Genomic DNA, 18,468 nt, shown 5'->3' with positions numbered 1-18,468 from the left:
GTTGGAAGAGGGTGTTTGCTATGACCAGTGCGTTCTCTTGGCAAAACTCTATTAGCCTTTGCCCTGCTTCATTCCGTATTCTAAGGCCAAATTTGCCTGTTACTCCAGGTGTTTCTTGACTTCCTACTTTTGCATTCCAGTCCCCTGTAATGAAAGGGACATCTTTTTGGGGTGTTAGTTCTAAACGGTCTTCATAGAATCGTTCTACTTCAGCTTCTTCAGCGTTACTGCTGGGGCATAGGCTTGGATTACTGTGATATTGAATGGTTTGCCTTGGAAACGAACAGAGATCATTCTGTTTATCCTAAACCTTTGGGCTGCAGTTAGATATAGACAAAAATGCATATAAAAAGCTTAGCATTGTGCTTGGCACAGATGTAGTTTTCAATAAATGACAGCTAATATTATTATTAATAAAAATTAGGTACTTGGTTCAAAAGTATGAAGTATCCAGGATTCAACAGAACTTGTTTCCCTTTCAAATGATTATTTGATAAACAAATGTCATCTGTCCCTTTGGGAAAAGAAGTGAAAGTGTTAGTGACTCAGTCATATCCAACTCTTTGTGACCCCATGGACTGTAGCCTGCCAGGCTCCTCTGTCCATGGGGATTCTCAGGCAAGAATACTGGAGTGGGTAGACACTTCCTACCCCAGGGGATCTTCCTGACCCAGGATTTGAACCTGTGTCTCCTGCATTGCAGGCAGATTCTTTACTATCTGAGCCACCAGGGAAGCTTTTTGAGATGTGAGTCTAAATCAAATGAAGAAACCATACAGAGATGAAAGATAGAAGGAGAATTACACATCAGCTGAGGGAACTCACTCAAACTCCCTGTCCCTCCTCCACCCTCCAGCCCTGAGATCACCTCTGAGGACCTGGAACTCCAAGCTGTGCAGGCAGAGAAGGCTTCCAGGGGTCCCCCTTTTGAGAGTCTCCCTTGCTTCTGGTGGCAAGCCTCAATGGCAATATTAACAATCAGTTACCCAGGAGCTGTTATAAACAAGACACTGTCCTGGGTGATGCATCCTCTTGGAGGCAGATACAATACCACCATCCCTATTTTACAGAAGCAAATACAGAAATGAATAAACTGAGGACAAAGAGGATTTTGCTTAAGGTCACACAGCTCATAAATGGAAGGGCTCAGGCTTGAACCCAGGCACTAGGGCTCTCAGTTCAGTTGCTTGGTCGTGTCTGACTCTTTGTGACCCCATGGACTGCAGTATGTATGTCAGGCTTCCCCATCCATCACCAACTCCTGGAGCTTGCTCAAACTCATGTCCATTGAGTCAGTGATGCCATCCAACCATCTCATCCTCTGTTGTCCCCTTCTCCTGCTTTTAATCAAGGGCTCTAGATTCTATACTCCTAATTGCTATACTATGTAATGCCTCTCAAAACACAGGGAAGAGAAAGGAGTCTGAAATCTTCAGGTTTTCATGATTATTCGCTAAATGAGGATGAAGTCACCTTCCTTCTGAGGTCTCTCCTGACTTTCCTCCCAGGCAGAGCCAACCCTTCTCTCCATGTGGCTCTTGGGGTCCAGTACCATGGGGTTTAGCATAGTGCAGCCAGCTCATCTGCCAAAGAACTGCCCAGCCCCACCCAGATCCTACACTGTGCAAGCTCAGAGTCTGGTGCCCCAGCTCCTCTGAGCCCAGCCTAGGAGCTGGCACAGAGCAAGCACTCCTCACTCCTCCTGAGCTGGTGAAATGGACAAGATGCGCTGGTGAAATGGACAAGATGCTAGTTCAGAGGATGATCTCAATCTGTGCTGTAAATCAAAACAGTCTCCCAGGTTACGGCCTCAATTTGGAGAGAAATGTCAGCCCTCTTAATATAAGCCAAGGGAATGGCCACTACTTATCAATCTCTTTGTACACTTAACTTTTTGATTCTTCTCAACAATCCTATTTTAAGAGGATAAATGGAGGTTTAGTGAATAAAGGCAGCTGGAGAGTAGATGAAATAGAATGTAAGCTCAGGGCTCTCTGTGTCCTAATTCTGTCTTAACTCCCAGAGTTAGGCAAAGCCTTTACTGAGCTCCCCTCCGTCAAAACACTGAATCCTCAGAGAACAGAGTAAACCCTTACAGAACACGATTTCACAAGAAAGGCAGCCTGTTGGGCATGTGCTGATTAGGGCCTCTTTTCACATGTCAGTGCTCAGCGCACAGGAAAGGAGGAAACCAGAGGAAACAGGCATAGATCCATCTCCTTGAATCCTCATAGCATACATCAGCAAGCAGTATTTTCTAGAGACACTGAATTGCAGAGGGGTTAAAAGTGTGCTAAGACCCCCAGCTGGAAATACAGAGTCTAGGGCTTCCTGACAACAAAGCAGGAAAGCTTTCCTCCCCACCGAGACCCCTCAGTAGAAACTACAGCACAAGCCTCATGCTGATTGTGCTGTTTTCTCGTTCATTCGTTTTCCCACTGTGATGGGCATTGTGCCCATCACTGAAGGAGGAGCTGAGGATGCCAGCTTCCATCCCTCCTCATCCCTCCTTCCTTCCCCAATCTGCCTTTGCTTCGGGTACTTGACCTCTTGGCTTCAGGACAGCAGATCATATAGGATCAGTAGACCTTCTCCACATCTGTCCTTCCTTGCATCCATGTTTTTGGGTCTAAAATACCTACACATCTAGAGACACAAGTATTTGCAATGTGCCCTGTTTTTTTTTTTTTTTTTTCTCCCTTTTCTTTCCTGGGGCCTGCTGTGGCTCAGCAGTGGGCTGCAAGGAGAAAGCAGGTGGGCTTCCCTGGTTACCTTTGTGGTCTGGCAGTGGGAAAGGAACGTGACCTTAGCAAAAGGGTCTGACAGTCCATTGCTATCGGCTGCGATGAGGCCCCGGGCTTGGTACACGTGAGCTCTCAGCTGAAAGACGTGACGATCTGTGGACAAATAATGGGAAGGGGTGTGTATTAGCGGGCTTCTTAGGAATGGTGAGTGTGAGTGGGTGGGTGCCTGTGTGTGCTGTGTGTCTGTGGGTGCATCCAGAGACAGATGAGGGAGACCACGAGCACTGACAGCCGCTGAGACCAAAATGGTCACAGGGCAGATGGGGGAAGAGGTCGTGGTCATGGGTACTTTGGCGACGGGCATTCTCCTTGCTGCTTTCACCACATTTTGGGTTTTAATCTTCATAACAACTCGTGAAATATACATCAGTATCGTCATTTTCTACATGAGGGAAATGGCTCACAAAGAGGCTAAGATACATTTCCAAGATTGCACAGCTAATGCCAGAGCCCGGATTTCATTTCTCTCAGGTTACAAAGTCCAAATCTCTTTCTGAAATATCATGGTGTTTTGAATCTATATGCAAAATGGAAACAGATTCACAGATATATTAATAGAAAACAAACTTGTGGTTACCAAAGAGGAGAGGGACAGAGGGAGGGACAAATAAGGGCCATGGGATGAACCAATACAAGCTACTATGTATAAAATAGATAAGCAACAGGATATATTGTGCAGCACAAAGAATTATAGCCATGTTATTTTATAATAACATAATGGAATATAATTCCGCAAAAATACTGAATCATTATTCTGTACACCTAATGAGATAATATTGTAAATCAACTATACTTCAACTAAAAAATAAAGTACCATATTTTATCTCTTAGTAATTCTCCTGTTTCTGGTGTGTGTGTGTGTGTGTGTGTGTGTGTGTATAAGAAAGGGATGGTTCCACAAATTATCTTTGCTTCCATAAACTCAATAAGGGAGGGGAATTCGGGGGAGAATGGATACATATGTGTGGCTGAATCCCTTTGCTGTCCACCTGAAACTATCACAGCATTGTTAACTGGCTGTATGTGAATGGCTGCTAAGCTGCCTTAATCGTGTCCGACTCCTTGTGAACCTATAGACTGTAGCTCACCAGGCTCCTCTGTGCATGGGATTCTCCAGGTAAGAATACTGGAGTGGGTTGCCATGCCCTCTTCCAGGGCATCTTCCCGACCCAAGGACCGAACCCATGTCTCTTATGTCTCCCGCCACTGGCAGGCAGGTTCCTTACCACTAGTGCCACCTGGGAAGCCCAATAGTCCAATATAAAATAAAAAGCTGTTAAAAAATAAACTCAATGAAGTCTTGAGCCATCCATCCCCCCATTCAGCCAGCCAATAGCATTTGGAGTGCCCATAGTGTACCAGGTGCAGTTCTGGCCTCTGAGGATTCTGAAGCAGCTAAAAGGTCCCCCACCCTTAAGGAGCTCCAGGGAGGAGACAGATGATAAGCCAAGCACGTCAATTCATGACAGGAGCTGGGGCTGAGTGTCCTGCAGGAGATATAGGCAGAGGACATGGGAGGTGAAAGGCAGGAGTGAGCACAGCTGCTCGATGGGCTGGGCAGCAGAGAGAGGGCTGTGGGCAGCGGCGGGCGGAGCAGGGGATGGTGGGGACCCCAAGGAGGGGGTGACTTAATTATATTCCTTGGTCCATGGACTTAGTGATCCTTGGCGCATGGCCTCTCTTGTTTTTTATATTCATTTGTTGCCTTTAACTCTCTTACACAACAGAACTCCTTAAAAGGGACGGTAAACAAAGAAATGTTCAGCGGATGGTTTAGGAATTTCCTGATTGGGGTATGTCAAGAGAGAGCCCACGTGTTCCTTAATAGGCTACATCAGTGGCACATCTCTCAGCTGGGAGGGAACTTGAGAATGGCTCATCCCCTGAGATTGCCCACCAGCTCCCCCCGAAGTGCCTAAACCCCAGAATGTTAGCAGAGCCCCCAGTGCAGCCACGTAGACAGGACCCTGCACAACTTCAGGAGGCGACATGGACTTAGGCTAGGTTTTTGTTTTCCTGAAACCTTGAGTCTTACCAGCTCTGTTCCTTAGACTAGTAAAGTGGCTTCCTCTTAGCTTTCATGCTTAGTCCACCTCTGGGCTATGGCTCATTTTCCACGTGTGGTTATTAAAGACACGTCTGATGGCCCCCTCAGAGGGCCAGGATCAGCTCTCACTTGGCTCTACAAGCCCTCACTAGTTTTCCCGCTGTGCCTTCCATATGCAGGGGCAAACTAATTATTGGTATTATTGGTTGAATGGATATGTTCTGAAGCATTAAATGAATGAAGAGACCAAATTCTCCAGGAGGTGTGGAAGGTGGCCAAAGCCATCAATGTCAAGGCACAGCAGAAAGAGTTTATTAGGTCACCCTGTGAAAAGAACATGCTTCAGAGGATCAGAAAGCTTTGGGAAAAATCTCTCCTCTCCTCTGAATTTTGAATAGCTGGGACAGCAAATATGTCCAGGTACTTTGGGTCTCTAGAGATAGTGTCTATAAAAATAAAAAGATAACTTGATGTGGAGGTTTTCACCCAAAGATGAAAACTCTCTAAAGACAAGATGGGAAGCAATGGAAAGAAAGAAGAGTTTGGAGATAGTTTACTAGCTGGGTAAAGTGAAAATGTTACTCACTCAGTCATGTCCAACTCTTTGCAACCCCGTGAACTACAGCCCGCCATGCTCCTCTGTCCATGGGATTTTCCAGGCAAGAATACTGGAGTGGGTTGCTATTTCCTCCTCCAGGGGATCTTACCAACCCACGGGTTGAACCCCTGTCTCCTGTGTGTCCTACGTTGGTGGCAGATTCCTTACTTCTGAGCCACCTGGGAAGCCCTTGCCACTGAACTGTACAGTTAAATATGATAAAAAGAGTGTGTTTTATATTATGTGACTTTCACCACAATAAAAAAATAGAAGAATTATGTGAAAATGTAAACATGATGGCACTCATTGAAAATATCTGTATAGAAAAAGGGATTACATAGACCATGCTGAATTTCTAAAAGTAGCCAAGTAAAGAACCAAAGAAACACGAGTGACCCCAGTGATATCAGTTCCTATTGGGTCATTACTGGAAGACATAAACGCCTGCTCTTTTTGGGTCAAAACCCCAATGCCATGTAAAAGAAAATCTGCTTCAATTCCACAGATCCTATGAGCACAAGAACTTACTGATATTTCTTTAAAAGACATCTTTTGCTTAAAATACAAGCTCAATCTATATCGTCCACCTACAAAGAAACTCATTACACTCTATTAACAGAAAAGTGTGTACTCTAGATATGCTTAATGACTTCATTCTTTTTAAATGGACATCGGAAGGTCAGAAGGAAAATTTAGATATTGTATTAAGAGAGGCAAATAAGTTGATCCTGTGCAAGTAACTCACGCATTTTACCTCTCCTTACTGTCTTCTCAGAAGCCCACCAGAGACAGCTCATGACCCTCTTGGCCCAGTGGGCATCATACCTTGGTAGAGCAGGTTGGCTGGTGGGTGATGGGTGCCAGCCGCTTTGGAGGACATTTCTGCTTCATAGCCTGCTGGCAAGTTGCTCAAAATGGTGCTAGAGTGTTTGGTGGAGCCCAGCCACAGGTACACGTCGATTTTTGCTTGTACTGACCAACCAGCCGGCCGTTTTCCAGGAAGCTGGGGAAAGGTTACAAGGAAGATTGTCTCATTAGTAGGAACCATATGGGCCTCACTCTTTGAGCTCCTTCCCTGGGGCTTGTATAAAAATGAGACCAATGACCCTAGTTGGCACAACACATGATTTTAGAGAAGGACCCAGGTTTAATGGGCCCTGAAGCTTGAACAGGCCTTGCATGAAGCACTTCCAAGCCCTAGATCATTTAAACTTAACAGGCAATGGCACCCCACTCCAGTACTCTTGCCTGGAAAATCCCATGGACGGAAGAGCCTGGTAGGCTGCAGTCCATGGGGTCGCTAAGAGTCAGACACGACTGAGCGACTTCACTTTCACTTTTCACTTTCATGCATTGGAGAAGGAAATGGCAACCCACTCCAGTGTTCTTGCCTGGAGAATCCCAGGGATGGGGGAGCCTGGTGAGATGCCGTCTATGGCGTCGCACCGAGTCAGACACGACTGAATCGACTTAGCAGCAGCAGCAGCAACAGGTAAGTGTGGTTATTGCCTTTATTTTAGAGAGAAGAAAACTCGGGCTCAGAAAGGCTAACTATAATAAGTTCCTAAGATAATATAGCTCTTTTTTTTTTTAACTGAAAGTGTTCATTTTACTGAAAATCTTCAATGTCTTATACACCAAATATCAACAGGCTTAGCAAAGCTTTTTGTATCCATCATTGGCTTATGCATCATTCATGAAGAAAGTGTCCTGGATCCAATTAACTGACTAGCTGATCCGAATCTTTTGGGTTACTCAGGTAAGCCATTTCTAGTGGCTGAGATCACTCAGCTTTTCAGGGACAGAGCCAGGACTTGAATCAGGGGAGATGAAATCAGATCTGGGCTCTGGACCGTGAACCCACACAGCCTGCCTCTCCCCACACTGAGCTGAAATCTCCCTTCCCAGAGCTTCCAATAGCCTAGAGTTTCAGCCATAGCCTCTGCCTCTTTGCTTCATTCAGAAAAACTCAGATGCTCCTCCCATAGGTCAGGCCCCTGTGGGCTTGTAGGAACCTACCTGCCTTATCACATCCTTTCTACCTGGCTGGACACCTCTCCTTCCTTCATCCTTTCTTCACAGAGTGTGATTTCAAATTCCCTCACTGCCCTGTTTTCCCCTCTTTGAATGCACTCAGATTTGAATTTGTATGTTCATGTGTGTGCCAGTTTGAGTGCTGTGTATACACAACATACATGTTGTGCATGGGTGCACGCGTGCTCAACATGTGAAGGACACAGCTCACTGTAGAGTGGCTCCTTTATTTCCACCGGGATTGGGGGATTCCTTGGGTCGGGGACCCCCTTGAGAAAGAAATGGCAACCCCCCTCTAGCATTCCTGCCTGTAGAATCCCATGGACAGAGGAGCCTGTGGGCTACAGTCCATGAGGCGGCAAAGAGTCAGCCAAGACTGAGTGACTAAACCATCACCAACATCCCATCTAGGGAGTCCCAGGCCCCAGACTCGGCCGTCTTCAGTACTTCCGGCCAGGCTTGCATTCTGAAAGTGGCCACCTCTCCAGGCTGTTGACTCTTCTAAAGTGCCTCTTCTGTTTCTCAGACGTTCCCATCAATACACAATTCCTCTTTCTTCTGCACCACTTCTTTCCCCTCGAGAGTCACAAAATCCCGCTAGGAGAGGCTACCACTTGCTCTGACAATTTCGCAGGCACTTGTGGAAAGCCCCAGAACCCAAATCGCACCTGGTTGTACGCCTGCCTTCCTATCTTTCTCTGTGAGTTCCCCAGGAAGATTCTAAGCAACCCAATTCAGCAACTGCCACCAGGTGTCACCAGACCTTGCAGAGGGAACAGAGCCAGAAGGGCGTCTCAAGGACTAGAGACAGTCCTGGGTCTCTTCCAAGAGCTCACATCTAGACAAGGAGGCTGACCTGCATTCACTTACTCAAAGTCAAGTGTAAGAGAGAAGATGCCATTGGACCAGAGAAGAAGCAGCAGGCATTTCCACCCTTTCTTTGACTCTCATATTCCATATCTTTGTACGGTGACATATCATAACCAGACTTAGCATAGTGACCATTTTGAAATGTACAGAAATATCAAATCATTACGTTGTGTAACAGAGGCGAGCATAGTATAGTAGGTCAATTATACTTCAAAAACAGAGAAAAAGAGATTAGGACTTCCCTGGTGGCGCAGTGGATAAGAATCTGCCTGCCAATGCAGGGGACACAGGTTCGATCCCTGGTCTGGGAGGATTCCACATGCCTCAGAGCAACTGAGTGCATGAGCCACAACTACTGAGCCCGCGTGCTGTAACTCCTGAAGCCCACGTGCCTAGAGCCTGTGCTCCACAGCACGAGACACCACTTCACTGAGAAGCCTGTGCAAAGCAACGAAGACCCTGCACAGTCAAATAAATACATATGTACATAATAAAAAAGAAAAGAGAGACCAGATTTATGGTTACCAGAGGTAGGGGGTATGCAAGGGGGATTGGATGAAGGTGAAAGGGTACAAACTTCCAGTTAAAGATAAATAAATACTACGGATGTAATGTACAACATGATAAATACAATGAACACTGATGTTACATATGAAAAAGTTAAAATAAATCATAAGAATTCTCATCACAGAAATAAATTTTTTTATTTCTTTAACTCTGTATCTATATGAGGTGATGGATGTTCACTAAATTTATTGTGATAGTCATTTCAAGATATATGTAAGCCAAATCATTATGCTGTATGCCTTAAACTTGTACAGTGTTCTATGTCAATTATAGCTCAATAAAACTGGAAGGAAAAAAAAGACTCACATATTCCAGTGGGTTTTAATAAGTACTTTGGGGTTGGATAATAGAGAAGGCATCCCAGGAAGAGGAAAGTGCCTGAACTTGTAGTTCCTACAAGAGCAGGAACTAAGAGTGGTGCTAAGGACTGACGTTTACTGAATGCTTACGCTATGCCAGGGATGGATCTGCTGAAAGCTTTCAGCAAAGAAAGAGCTGAAACAGAGAAAGACACAGACGAGGCTGTAGAATCCTGCTGAGTATATGGAGGAGTTTAGATTTTATTCTTGAGGGAGTAGGACGTCATTGTTTATTCAGCTTTAAAAAGACGAATAAGGTCATTTTGCTGTTAGTAAGAGAACCATAATTGCAACTCAGGATTTTTAAAACTATAAGATAAATAACTCTCCATTCATCACTTCTACAATAATAATTGTTATTGTTGTTTGACTCTTTGCGACCCCATGGTCTGTAGCCCGCCAGGCTCCTCTATTCATGGAATTTCCCAGGCAAGAATACGGGAGTGGGCTGTCATTTCCTTCTCCAGGGGATCTTCCTGACCCAGGGATCAAACCTGCATCTCTTACAGAGCAGGCGGATTCTTTACCACTGAGCCACCAGGGAAGCCCATGGTAATAATGGTAATAGTTAAAATGTGCTAAGCACTTGTTCAATTTAACAAATAGCTATTGAGAGCCTATGGTTATTTTGTTGTGATAAAAAAAAAAAAAATCTGCCATTTGGATCCATCACAGGCCTTCAGTTCACAACAGTAGGATTTTTGTCATATCACAGTGATGTCCTCAATGCCTAAAAGAGTACTTCGTACCCGGGAAGCACTCAGTAAATATTTGTTGAATTTTCTGTTTCTTGGTCTAATGATAATATTTTACATGTGCTGAGCACTTACATTGTCCCAGGCCCTGGTCGAATGTCCCTACACACAGAAGGTCCTATTCAGTTCAGTTCAGTTGCTCAGTCGTGTTCGATTCTTTGTGACCCCATGAATCGCAGCACGCCAGGCCTCCCTGTCCATCACCAACTCCCGGAGTTCACCCAAACTCATGTCCATCGAGTTGGTGATGCCATCCAGCCATCTCATCCTCTGTCGTCCCCTTCTCATCCTGCCCCCAATCCCTCCCAGCATCAGAGTCTTTTCCAATGAGTCAACTCTTTGCATGAGGTGGCCAAAGTACTGGAGTTTCAGCTTCAGCATCAGTCCTTCCAATGAACACCCAGGACTGATCTCCTTCAGAATGGACTGGTTGGATGTCCTTGCAGTCCAGAAGGTCCTATCACTTGCATACTATTAACAAGCCATAGGCTATCATTCATCTTCATGATAACTATAAAACAAATTCTTCCATGCTGTGTATTTTAAAGATGAGGAAGTGGAGGTTCAGAGAGGTTAAGACAATTGTCCAACATCACAGAGCAAGGCAGGAATAGAGCCAAGACTTAACCCTGCTCCACCTGGCTCCAGAGCCCATCCTCTTAGGCCTCCTCACATACTGATATGTGTATCCATGCATGTGAGTTGCCTGGAGATCTGGTAGAATGCAAATTCTGACTCTGAAGGTGTGGGGTAGGATTTGAGATTCTGCATTCTCCCTATTAGTGCTGATCCTGCTGACCTAAGGACCACTATTTCAATGAGTGGCAAGACTCTTCATTTACTGTATTGCATTGCCTCAAGCCAGACTGATATCCCTTGCTTAAAACAAAACCACAAAACATCCTACATCTCTGCTGCTCTGAAAACAACCTGTATGTGTGAATCATGGTTAAAACCTAACACTCGGCTAATATCTTGTGCTGTTATACAAGGACCATGGCCGCGTGCCTAAACTTTGTAGGTTACACATCTTTTTAAAAATTCCCCGGTGGCTCAGTGGTAAAGAATCCGCCTGCCAATCCAGGAGACAAGGGTTTAGTCCCTGGTCTGGGAAGATCCCACATGTCATGGAGCAACTGTGCCTGCGCTCCACAACTACTGAGCCAGTGCTCTGGAGCCCAAGAGCCACAATTACCAGAACTACGGAAGGCCATTGGTAATGCCCTAAAGCCTATGCCCTGCACCAAGAGAAGCCACCATGATGAGAAGGCGGCACACCATAACTAGAGAGAAGCCCTGTTCTCTGCAACTAGAGAAAAGTTCATGCAGCAACAAAGACTTCTCTGGTGGCTCAGATGGTCAAGAATTCACCTGCAGTGTGGGAGACCTGGGTCCGATTCCTGGGTTGGGAAGATCCTCTGGAGAAAGAAATGGCAACCCACTCCAGTATTCTTGCTTGTATGACCCCAAGGACAAAGGAGCCTGGCAGGCTACAGTTCATGGAGTTGCAAAGAGTCAGACACAACTTAGCACAAAATGACCCAGCGAAGCCAAAAACTAACTAAATAAATTTTAAAAAATACACACATTGAACTTGCTTGCAAGATAGTGCAGTCTCTCACTTAGGAATCCAAGCTGTAACTCACGCAACATCATTGAACGCCTTCTGAGGTACTCATAGAAGCAACACCCCACGTTTAATTTCATGTTCATTTCCAGCCTGGGCTGTGTCTTCCCTGCTCCCCCTTCCCCAATCTCTTTTCTCTCATGTGCTCCCGAAGCCTGACCAACCAGAGCAACTTCTTTCCTTTTATGAATAGCATGGCAAGGCAGGGAGGGAAAGAAAAAAAAAAACAACCGAAAAATATTAAAGAATGCAAATCTGCATCAAAAAACTATGATCACCAATGTGTACAAGTTTTGCAAGACAGAATGCTAAAGCCTGAGCTTCTCCCATAACCCACCCACCTCCCTCCACGGTCCTGGTGAAATGCCAACTGGCTTACAAAGAAGGGTAATCATGGCGAGTCAGAAAAAGGAAAGAAAGATGGTCATTCACACAAACTGTGTTGAAGTTAGCCCATCAGTATTAGGAAGAGAAAGAAGTGTTTGCTTTGTAGAGACTTCACTCTGTGGCAGGACCTGGAAGGATGTCTGCAGCTACCACTTTCTGCTGCATCCTGGGAAAAGCATCACCAGGAGATGGTGAAGGACAGGGAATCCTGGCATGCTGCAGTCCATGGGGTCACAAACAGTCTGACACAACTGAGAGGCTGAACAACAATAAAGGAAAAGCTAAATGGAAAGCTAAAGGCCTGAAAAGAAGAGATGAGACTCAGGGCTGTGGAGCAGAAGCCAGGATAGAGGTGGAAACGAGACTGAGAAGGGGTGGACTCAGCATTGACACGTGTCCCAGGGAGAAAAGAAAAAGAAGATTGGGCGCCCCCCTCTGGCAAGTGCAGCCAGCTCCTCTCAGGAAGAGCTTGCTTTGGGTAATGGGTGTCCTTTTCTGAGACTGAAGCTGGAGAACTCTGCTTCAGAACACAACTCTGGGTGGTGGATTGGGCTGAGCTCTGCAAATTCTGTTCCAGCATTTTTAATAGCGTTGTGAATATTAAATTAGGGAGAAAGAAAAATCTTGGAACAGGAACCATGGAACCCTGACTGCCTTTCCAGATTTACTATTCCCTAGCCATATCTTCAGATGATGTAGTTTTGTTTCCTCTAGATTAATATTCCCCTAATCTGGGATCAGGGCTTCCCAGGTGGCTCAGTGGTAAAGAACCCGCTTGCCAAAGCAATAGATGCAAGAAATGCAGGTTTGATCCCTGGGTCGGGAAGATCCCCTGGAGAAGCAGGTGACAACCCACTATGGTATTCTTGCCTAGAAAATCCCATGGACAGAGGAGCCTGGAGGGCTACATCCATGGGGTTGCAAAGAGTTAAACACAACTAAAGCGACTTGGCATGCATGCACACAAGCTTTTGGGACCACTCCTTCTCCATGTTTGCTCAAGGCCACTTCTGGGATAGAAATTTCTTTGTAGTAGAACTAAAATACCCAAGATCTCCAGGAAAGGCTTAAATCTTGATTTAAAGACAGTAGATTCTATCCAGAGATTGTGCCTATAACCCACAAAGGGTGCAGGGAGCCAAGGTGAAAAGACTATCATATACCTACAATGTAAAGTCATCAGGACTCCTGAACTAGTTCTGTGGAATATCAGCCTCTCCTCTTGTAATTTTCTTTGCAATCTAGTTTAAAGATATAGATGAACTTGTGAGATGATGCCATGATACATTACCCAAGAGAAAAGGTAGAGAGGAAAATAATAGAAAAATGTTCGTCCTCCCCAATAATCAAAGAAGTAAAATTTAAAATAACCTTAGGGTACATCCACTAGATTTTAAAAAAAAGGAAAAATGGAAAATATTAGGATGGTCTACTTAAACATAACTTGAATCAAGAGCGGGCAAGATGTTCTAGTTGTCCCCGGATTTTTGACAGTCTTGGGGTTGAGTCATAAATCTGGACACATACTAGGAATTCTGTGTAACCCAGGAAAAACAGAGATTTCCTGTCTTTGAGTCAAAAATAGCACAGACTTACTTTGAGGAAATGAGTTTTGATCTTCCCGCAGTGTTGACCCATCTGGTCCCTGACGGGGGAGTAGAGCAGGTCCTTGGCGGCGATGCGGGCATATGCCACCCTCTTGTTGTTGCTCAGCATCCAGATGAAGACGTCAGGGATGGTGTGCTGTGGCTGTCGGGGCAGAACGGGTGGATGTGATAGGTGGGCATTTACACGGGCATTTCCAGGGTTCTCCTATCCCGAAACAACCCCCTTCTGCAAAAGTTCTGTGACTTAAACCGTCTGGGTACTGAGACAGCTGTGCAACCAAGCAAGTTAAGTACAGCTTCTTTAAGAAAGTCTTAGGTCATGGAAACCCCATACACCAAACTCTCATCACACTTTGACGATACACAAGTCAGACCCATGACTTGGCATCTTTGCTCGCCTACTTTTCTCCATCTGCAGAACAAACATTTTCTACACTTTCCAATGCAATTTTTTTCTTTGCACTCTTGTAAGCACAATTTAGTTTCAAGCAGTAGACCTCCTAGGAGCCTGGTAACATTTCCAGAACGTTTAGATGAAAAAACAAAAGTCCATTAATGTCCTTGGATGTCTTTCCATCTTCGGGAAGGAAAAACAATTTTACAAGGGACTTTATACCTAAAATATGATTGTTAAGTATTTTCACTCCATTTTAGGTGTTCGTTCAGGAGAAACTGCATTAAATTGCGTGGAAAATTAGACTTTAAAATTGAGCTAATCAAGATAAGAATTGCAGAATTCCCTGCCAAGAGACCCATTACACAGTGAGTATTTGAAATGCACATTTCTGAGCCAACATAGCTTCCAAAACTAAAGGGAGGTGTATTGGCATAAACTAGCTTTTGACATCCTTGGACTGTAAGCAGATGCTCTTTCTAACCCCATAACCCTTGAGTGTAACTAGTACCCTTCCTCTCTTGACACGGAAACAGGGACACTCATGGGAAGGGTTTCCAGCCACAGGGTTGGTTAGTCACAGCCCTGTTTCAAACGTTCTGGGTGCTTATTAAAATTCCTGCATTCCAAAATGACTGTCTCAGGGTTTTTTATGCTTCCAGGGAATGACTGATTTGCAACAAGAAAAACAACTTTCAAGAACAACAGAAGCCGTAGACCTGCACCTCTCCCCGAAACCTTCCCACAGGAAACCTGGTTTTTATAACAGAAGTAAATATGAGGACTTTATAAAGCTCATTCTGGTGGTCACCAGAAGATATTACTTACAACTAATTTTTTCCCCCCTTTTCCTGCTCTTCTTATTTTTTTCTTTTTTTAAGCTTAAATTTTTTTTGGTATTGGGGTACAGACGATTAACAATGGCTTACAACTAACTTTAAAATGAGAAGATTTGTTTTAACTTTTACTGAACATGAGCTTCAATTTCAGTTTTCTTAGTTAAAAATCTATCAAAGTTCTTGTGCTTATTTTGACTTTTCTTGAGCCTACTAAGAAGTGTGGTTTTTTTCTGTTTGTTTTTGTTTTAGGAATGTGCTTTTTATTTCTGCTGACTACTCAGGCTTCGTTAAAAAAAAAAATCCATAAAGTCATACATGTTTGACTTAATTTAAAAACGTCCCTTCTCACCCTTCAAATGAATACTGCCTCCTCAGCTCAGCAGAACTTGAGAGAAAACACAGCTCCATCTTTCATCCTTAGCAAACATTCAAACCCCCCAGGAAGACATATTCAGGTTAATCTTTCAAATGAGCTTTACCCATGGAGTTGATTACCTCATCCACAAGAAAGCGGATTTTTTCCACAAAGTTTTGGGCTGTCTGGATCATTTCTTCAAGAGATAACTTTTTCTTCTGCTGCTGAGTGAGCCCCTTGGCTTCCTTGGCTATTGCCTCCTAAAACAAAACAAGAGTCAGTATAGATCTTTCTAGAAATCAGGTTAAGAAGCACAGTCAAAGTGCTTGTAAGCTCCACACTGAGCCATCATGAGGGCAGTTTCAGGGTCTGCACGCTGCCTGTTAAAAGAAGGTGGCTCAGATGGTAAAGAATCTGCCTACAATGCAAGAGACCTGGTTTTGATCCCTGGGTTGGGAAGACCCCGTGGAGGAGGGCATGGCAACCCACTCCAGTATTCTTGCCTGGAGAACCCATGGACAGAGTCTGGCAGGCTACAGTCCATGGGGTTGCAGAGTCAGACTTGACTGAGCACTTTTCACTTTCACTTCAGGAAGATGGAAAGAGTGAATATTATTTCACCTTCATTTGACAGTTGAGAAGCTGAGGCCAAGAGAAGTCAGTGTCTGGTGGGGTTCCTGGCACGTGGCAGGTGTTAAATACATGTTTATGGAGTGAACAGATGAGTCAATATACTGGGGACAAGCACCAAGTACCTACAGCCTCGTGCTCCCTGCACCCAGGGCCTGGCACCTGGGAAGCCCCTGATCAGAGAACCTGAATGCCTGCTGTGGACCAGGCGCTCCCAGGAGCCAAGGCCTCGGGCAGGGGAAGGACACAGTTTTCCCTTCCCTGAGGCTTTGACAGTCGGTGAGGTGAAAGCAATACATGCAAATAACTAAACCGTGTAAAACACCAGGAGACTAGAGGGGCCAAAGCCAGGTTTTATGAATAATGCTAAATATGATATTTTAGCTGAATCTTTAAAAATACATTCAATTCATCAGATGATAAGAAAAAGGACAGTCCAGATGGAAGGAACAACTACCTATGAAGATACATAATCAGTAGGGGTTCAAAATCATTGCTGCTTAGATATATAGGAAGGGAGAAATGGGAGCTAAGATTGGGAGACTAGGCTGGGCCCAGATGCTGAGCAGCTCTGTATGTCATGCACAAAGGAATTTGGCCTTTATCTTTTGAACAATTGCACTGTTTTTGTTGTTCAGTCCCTGAGTCACGTCTGACTCTTTGTGACCCCATGGACCGTAACCCACCCCAGGCTCCTCTGTCCTCCACTATCTCCCAGAGTTCGCTCAAATTCATGTTCATCAACATGGTGATGCTATCTAACCATCTCCTCCTCTGCTGCCCCCTTCTCTTTTTGCCCTCAGTCTTTCCCAGCATCAGGGTCTTTTCCAGTGAGTCAGCTCTTCACATCAAGTGGCCAAAGTATTGGAGCAACTGAGAGACCCCAGTGATATTTTCATGAAGACCGATCTAAGCAGGTTAGTGTTTTGGAGACCATTCTGGAAGGTGGACTGGAGGAAGATGACTGCAATAGTCCAGGCCAGAGATGCTAAGGCACTCAGGTTAGGCAGCGGTTCAGGGGATAAAGAATAGAGTAAGGGCCAGAGTCTTTAAAGGCCAGGTCGTGTGCCTGGCCTGGGGTCAAACTGACCATTTAGGGTGAGGTATAGGGTTCAACTACTGTTGCCTGGAAAATCCCATGGATGGAGGAGCCTGGTAGGCTGCAGTCCATGGGGTCGCTAAGAGTCGGACATGACTGAGCGACTTCACTTTCACTTTCCACTTTCATGCATTGGAGAAGGAAATGGCAACCCACTCCAGTGTTCTTGCCTGGAGAATCCCATGGACGGAGAAGCCTAGTAGGCTGAAGTCCATGGGGTCGCACAGAGTCGGACACAACTGAAGCGACTTAGCAGCAGCAGCAGCAGCATAGGGTTCAAACTTGATTCTTAGGCTTCTGACTAGAGCAACAGGGAAGGCTGGTGATACCAATACAGGATGGGGAATAAGCTTAGGTGGGAAGATAATGGGCTGAGTTGGGTATGTTGGGTCAGAGGGGCAATGAGGCAGCAGTTGACGTGTCCACTCAGAGGCTGGAAACACAGGCCTGGAGGTGGGGAAAGAGCCGAGCCACCAAAAGGTACTGACATGGTGGGCTTGTTCAGGACAAGGACTGCTGGACACAGAAAACAAGAGAGCTCGGCGGGTGATACATAGGGGATGGCTATTCCAGAGGCAGGGAGGGGCAGTCACAGGTGCTGAGGAAGAAATGAGTAGGAAGAAGATTTTATATATGGTGGGAGTCTGGTCTCCCCAGGAGTAGGGGAGAACACAAACCATTTATTATTCTGGAAAGATGGATGAGTCAAGTGTTCAGAGACTCAAGCTTTAGTCTCTGGAGTATACTTAACTAGCTATGACCTTAAAAAAAAAGTGGTTCATCTCTCCAGGCCCCATTCACATCTTTAAAATGTCCCTGGCCAAACAGAGTCGGGTTTTTTGTAAACTGGAGGATAACTGCTTTGCAATGTTGTATTAGTTTCTGCTATACAACAGCGAGAATCATCCGTATGTATACATGTATCTCTTGCCTCTTGAACCTCTCTCCCACCCCATTCCACCCCTCTAGGTCATCATAAAGCACCAAACTGAGCTCCCTGACACTGAGGAATTTCATTTTGCAGAATTATCATGACTTCATACAAGACACTCCTTGCTGCCACAGCTGGAGCTGAAGTTTCAAGCAGAAATAATCAGGGTCTGACTTGGCCTGGCAGTTCCCAGTTGTCACTCATTCAACAGGGACTGAGTGACTCCCAGGCACCCAGCACTGTGCAGGGTTCACAGGACGCAGAGAGGGACCAGCCACCGCCCAACCCTGCCCTCAGGCAGGGCTCACAGCTTTTCATACGTAGTAAAGGGAGGACATGGAGGGGAGGAAGCCTAGTTATTTCTTTTTGTCTCTCAGCTCAGGAGGCAGAAGGTTAGGTGCAAGAGTCCACAGCCTCTGACAAGATACAAATGCCAAAAAATGAACAAGCCCTACATCAGAATAGAATGTAGCGCTGGTGGGCTTCTAGCTCAATCTTACAAACATTCAATACATGCTAGCTCTTCTCCAGCGCATTCATCTGCTTATTCCCTTTCCACTCATTC

The 18,468-nt window shown here is 45.2% G+C and overlaps 1 protein-coding gene across 7 annotated transcripts in view; it reads right to left on the bottom strand.

Moving 5' to 3' along the window:
• Positions 1-18,468, bottom strand: part of FER1L6 (fer-1 like family member 6) — a 175,416-nt gene that overhangs the window by 73,547 nt on the left and 83,401 nt on the right. For all 7 annotated transcript variants that reach the window (XM_086335488.1, XM_086335491.1, XM_086335487.1 and 4 more), the window contains 4 exons: positions 15,384-15,503; positions 13,645-13,797; positions 6,275-6,452; positions 2,773-2,897 (listed from right to left, as the gene is read on the bottom strand). In XM_086335488.1, coding sequence (XP_086191614.1) covers positions 2,773-2,897; positions 6,275-6,452; positions 13,645-13,797; positions 15,384-15,503 — 576 coding nt within the window. The remainder of the gene's footprint in view (positions 1-2,772; positions 2,898-6,274; positions 6,453-13,644; positions 13,798-15,383; positions 15,504-18,468) is intronic.

Source organism: Bos grunniens, chromosome 14 (assembly GCF_055505025.1).
Source record: "Bos grunniens cultivar Pamir isolate PY7600 chromosome 14, Bosgru_T2T1.0, whole genome shotgun sequence".
Lineage (NCBI taxonomy): Eukaryota > Metazoa > Chordata > Mammalia > Artiodactyla > Bovidae > Bos > Bos grunniens.
Note: the sequence above shows the minus strand (reverse complement) of the source record. Positions and strands in the feature narration are given on the sequence as shown.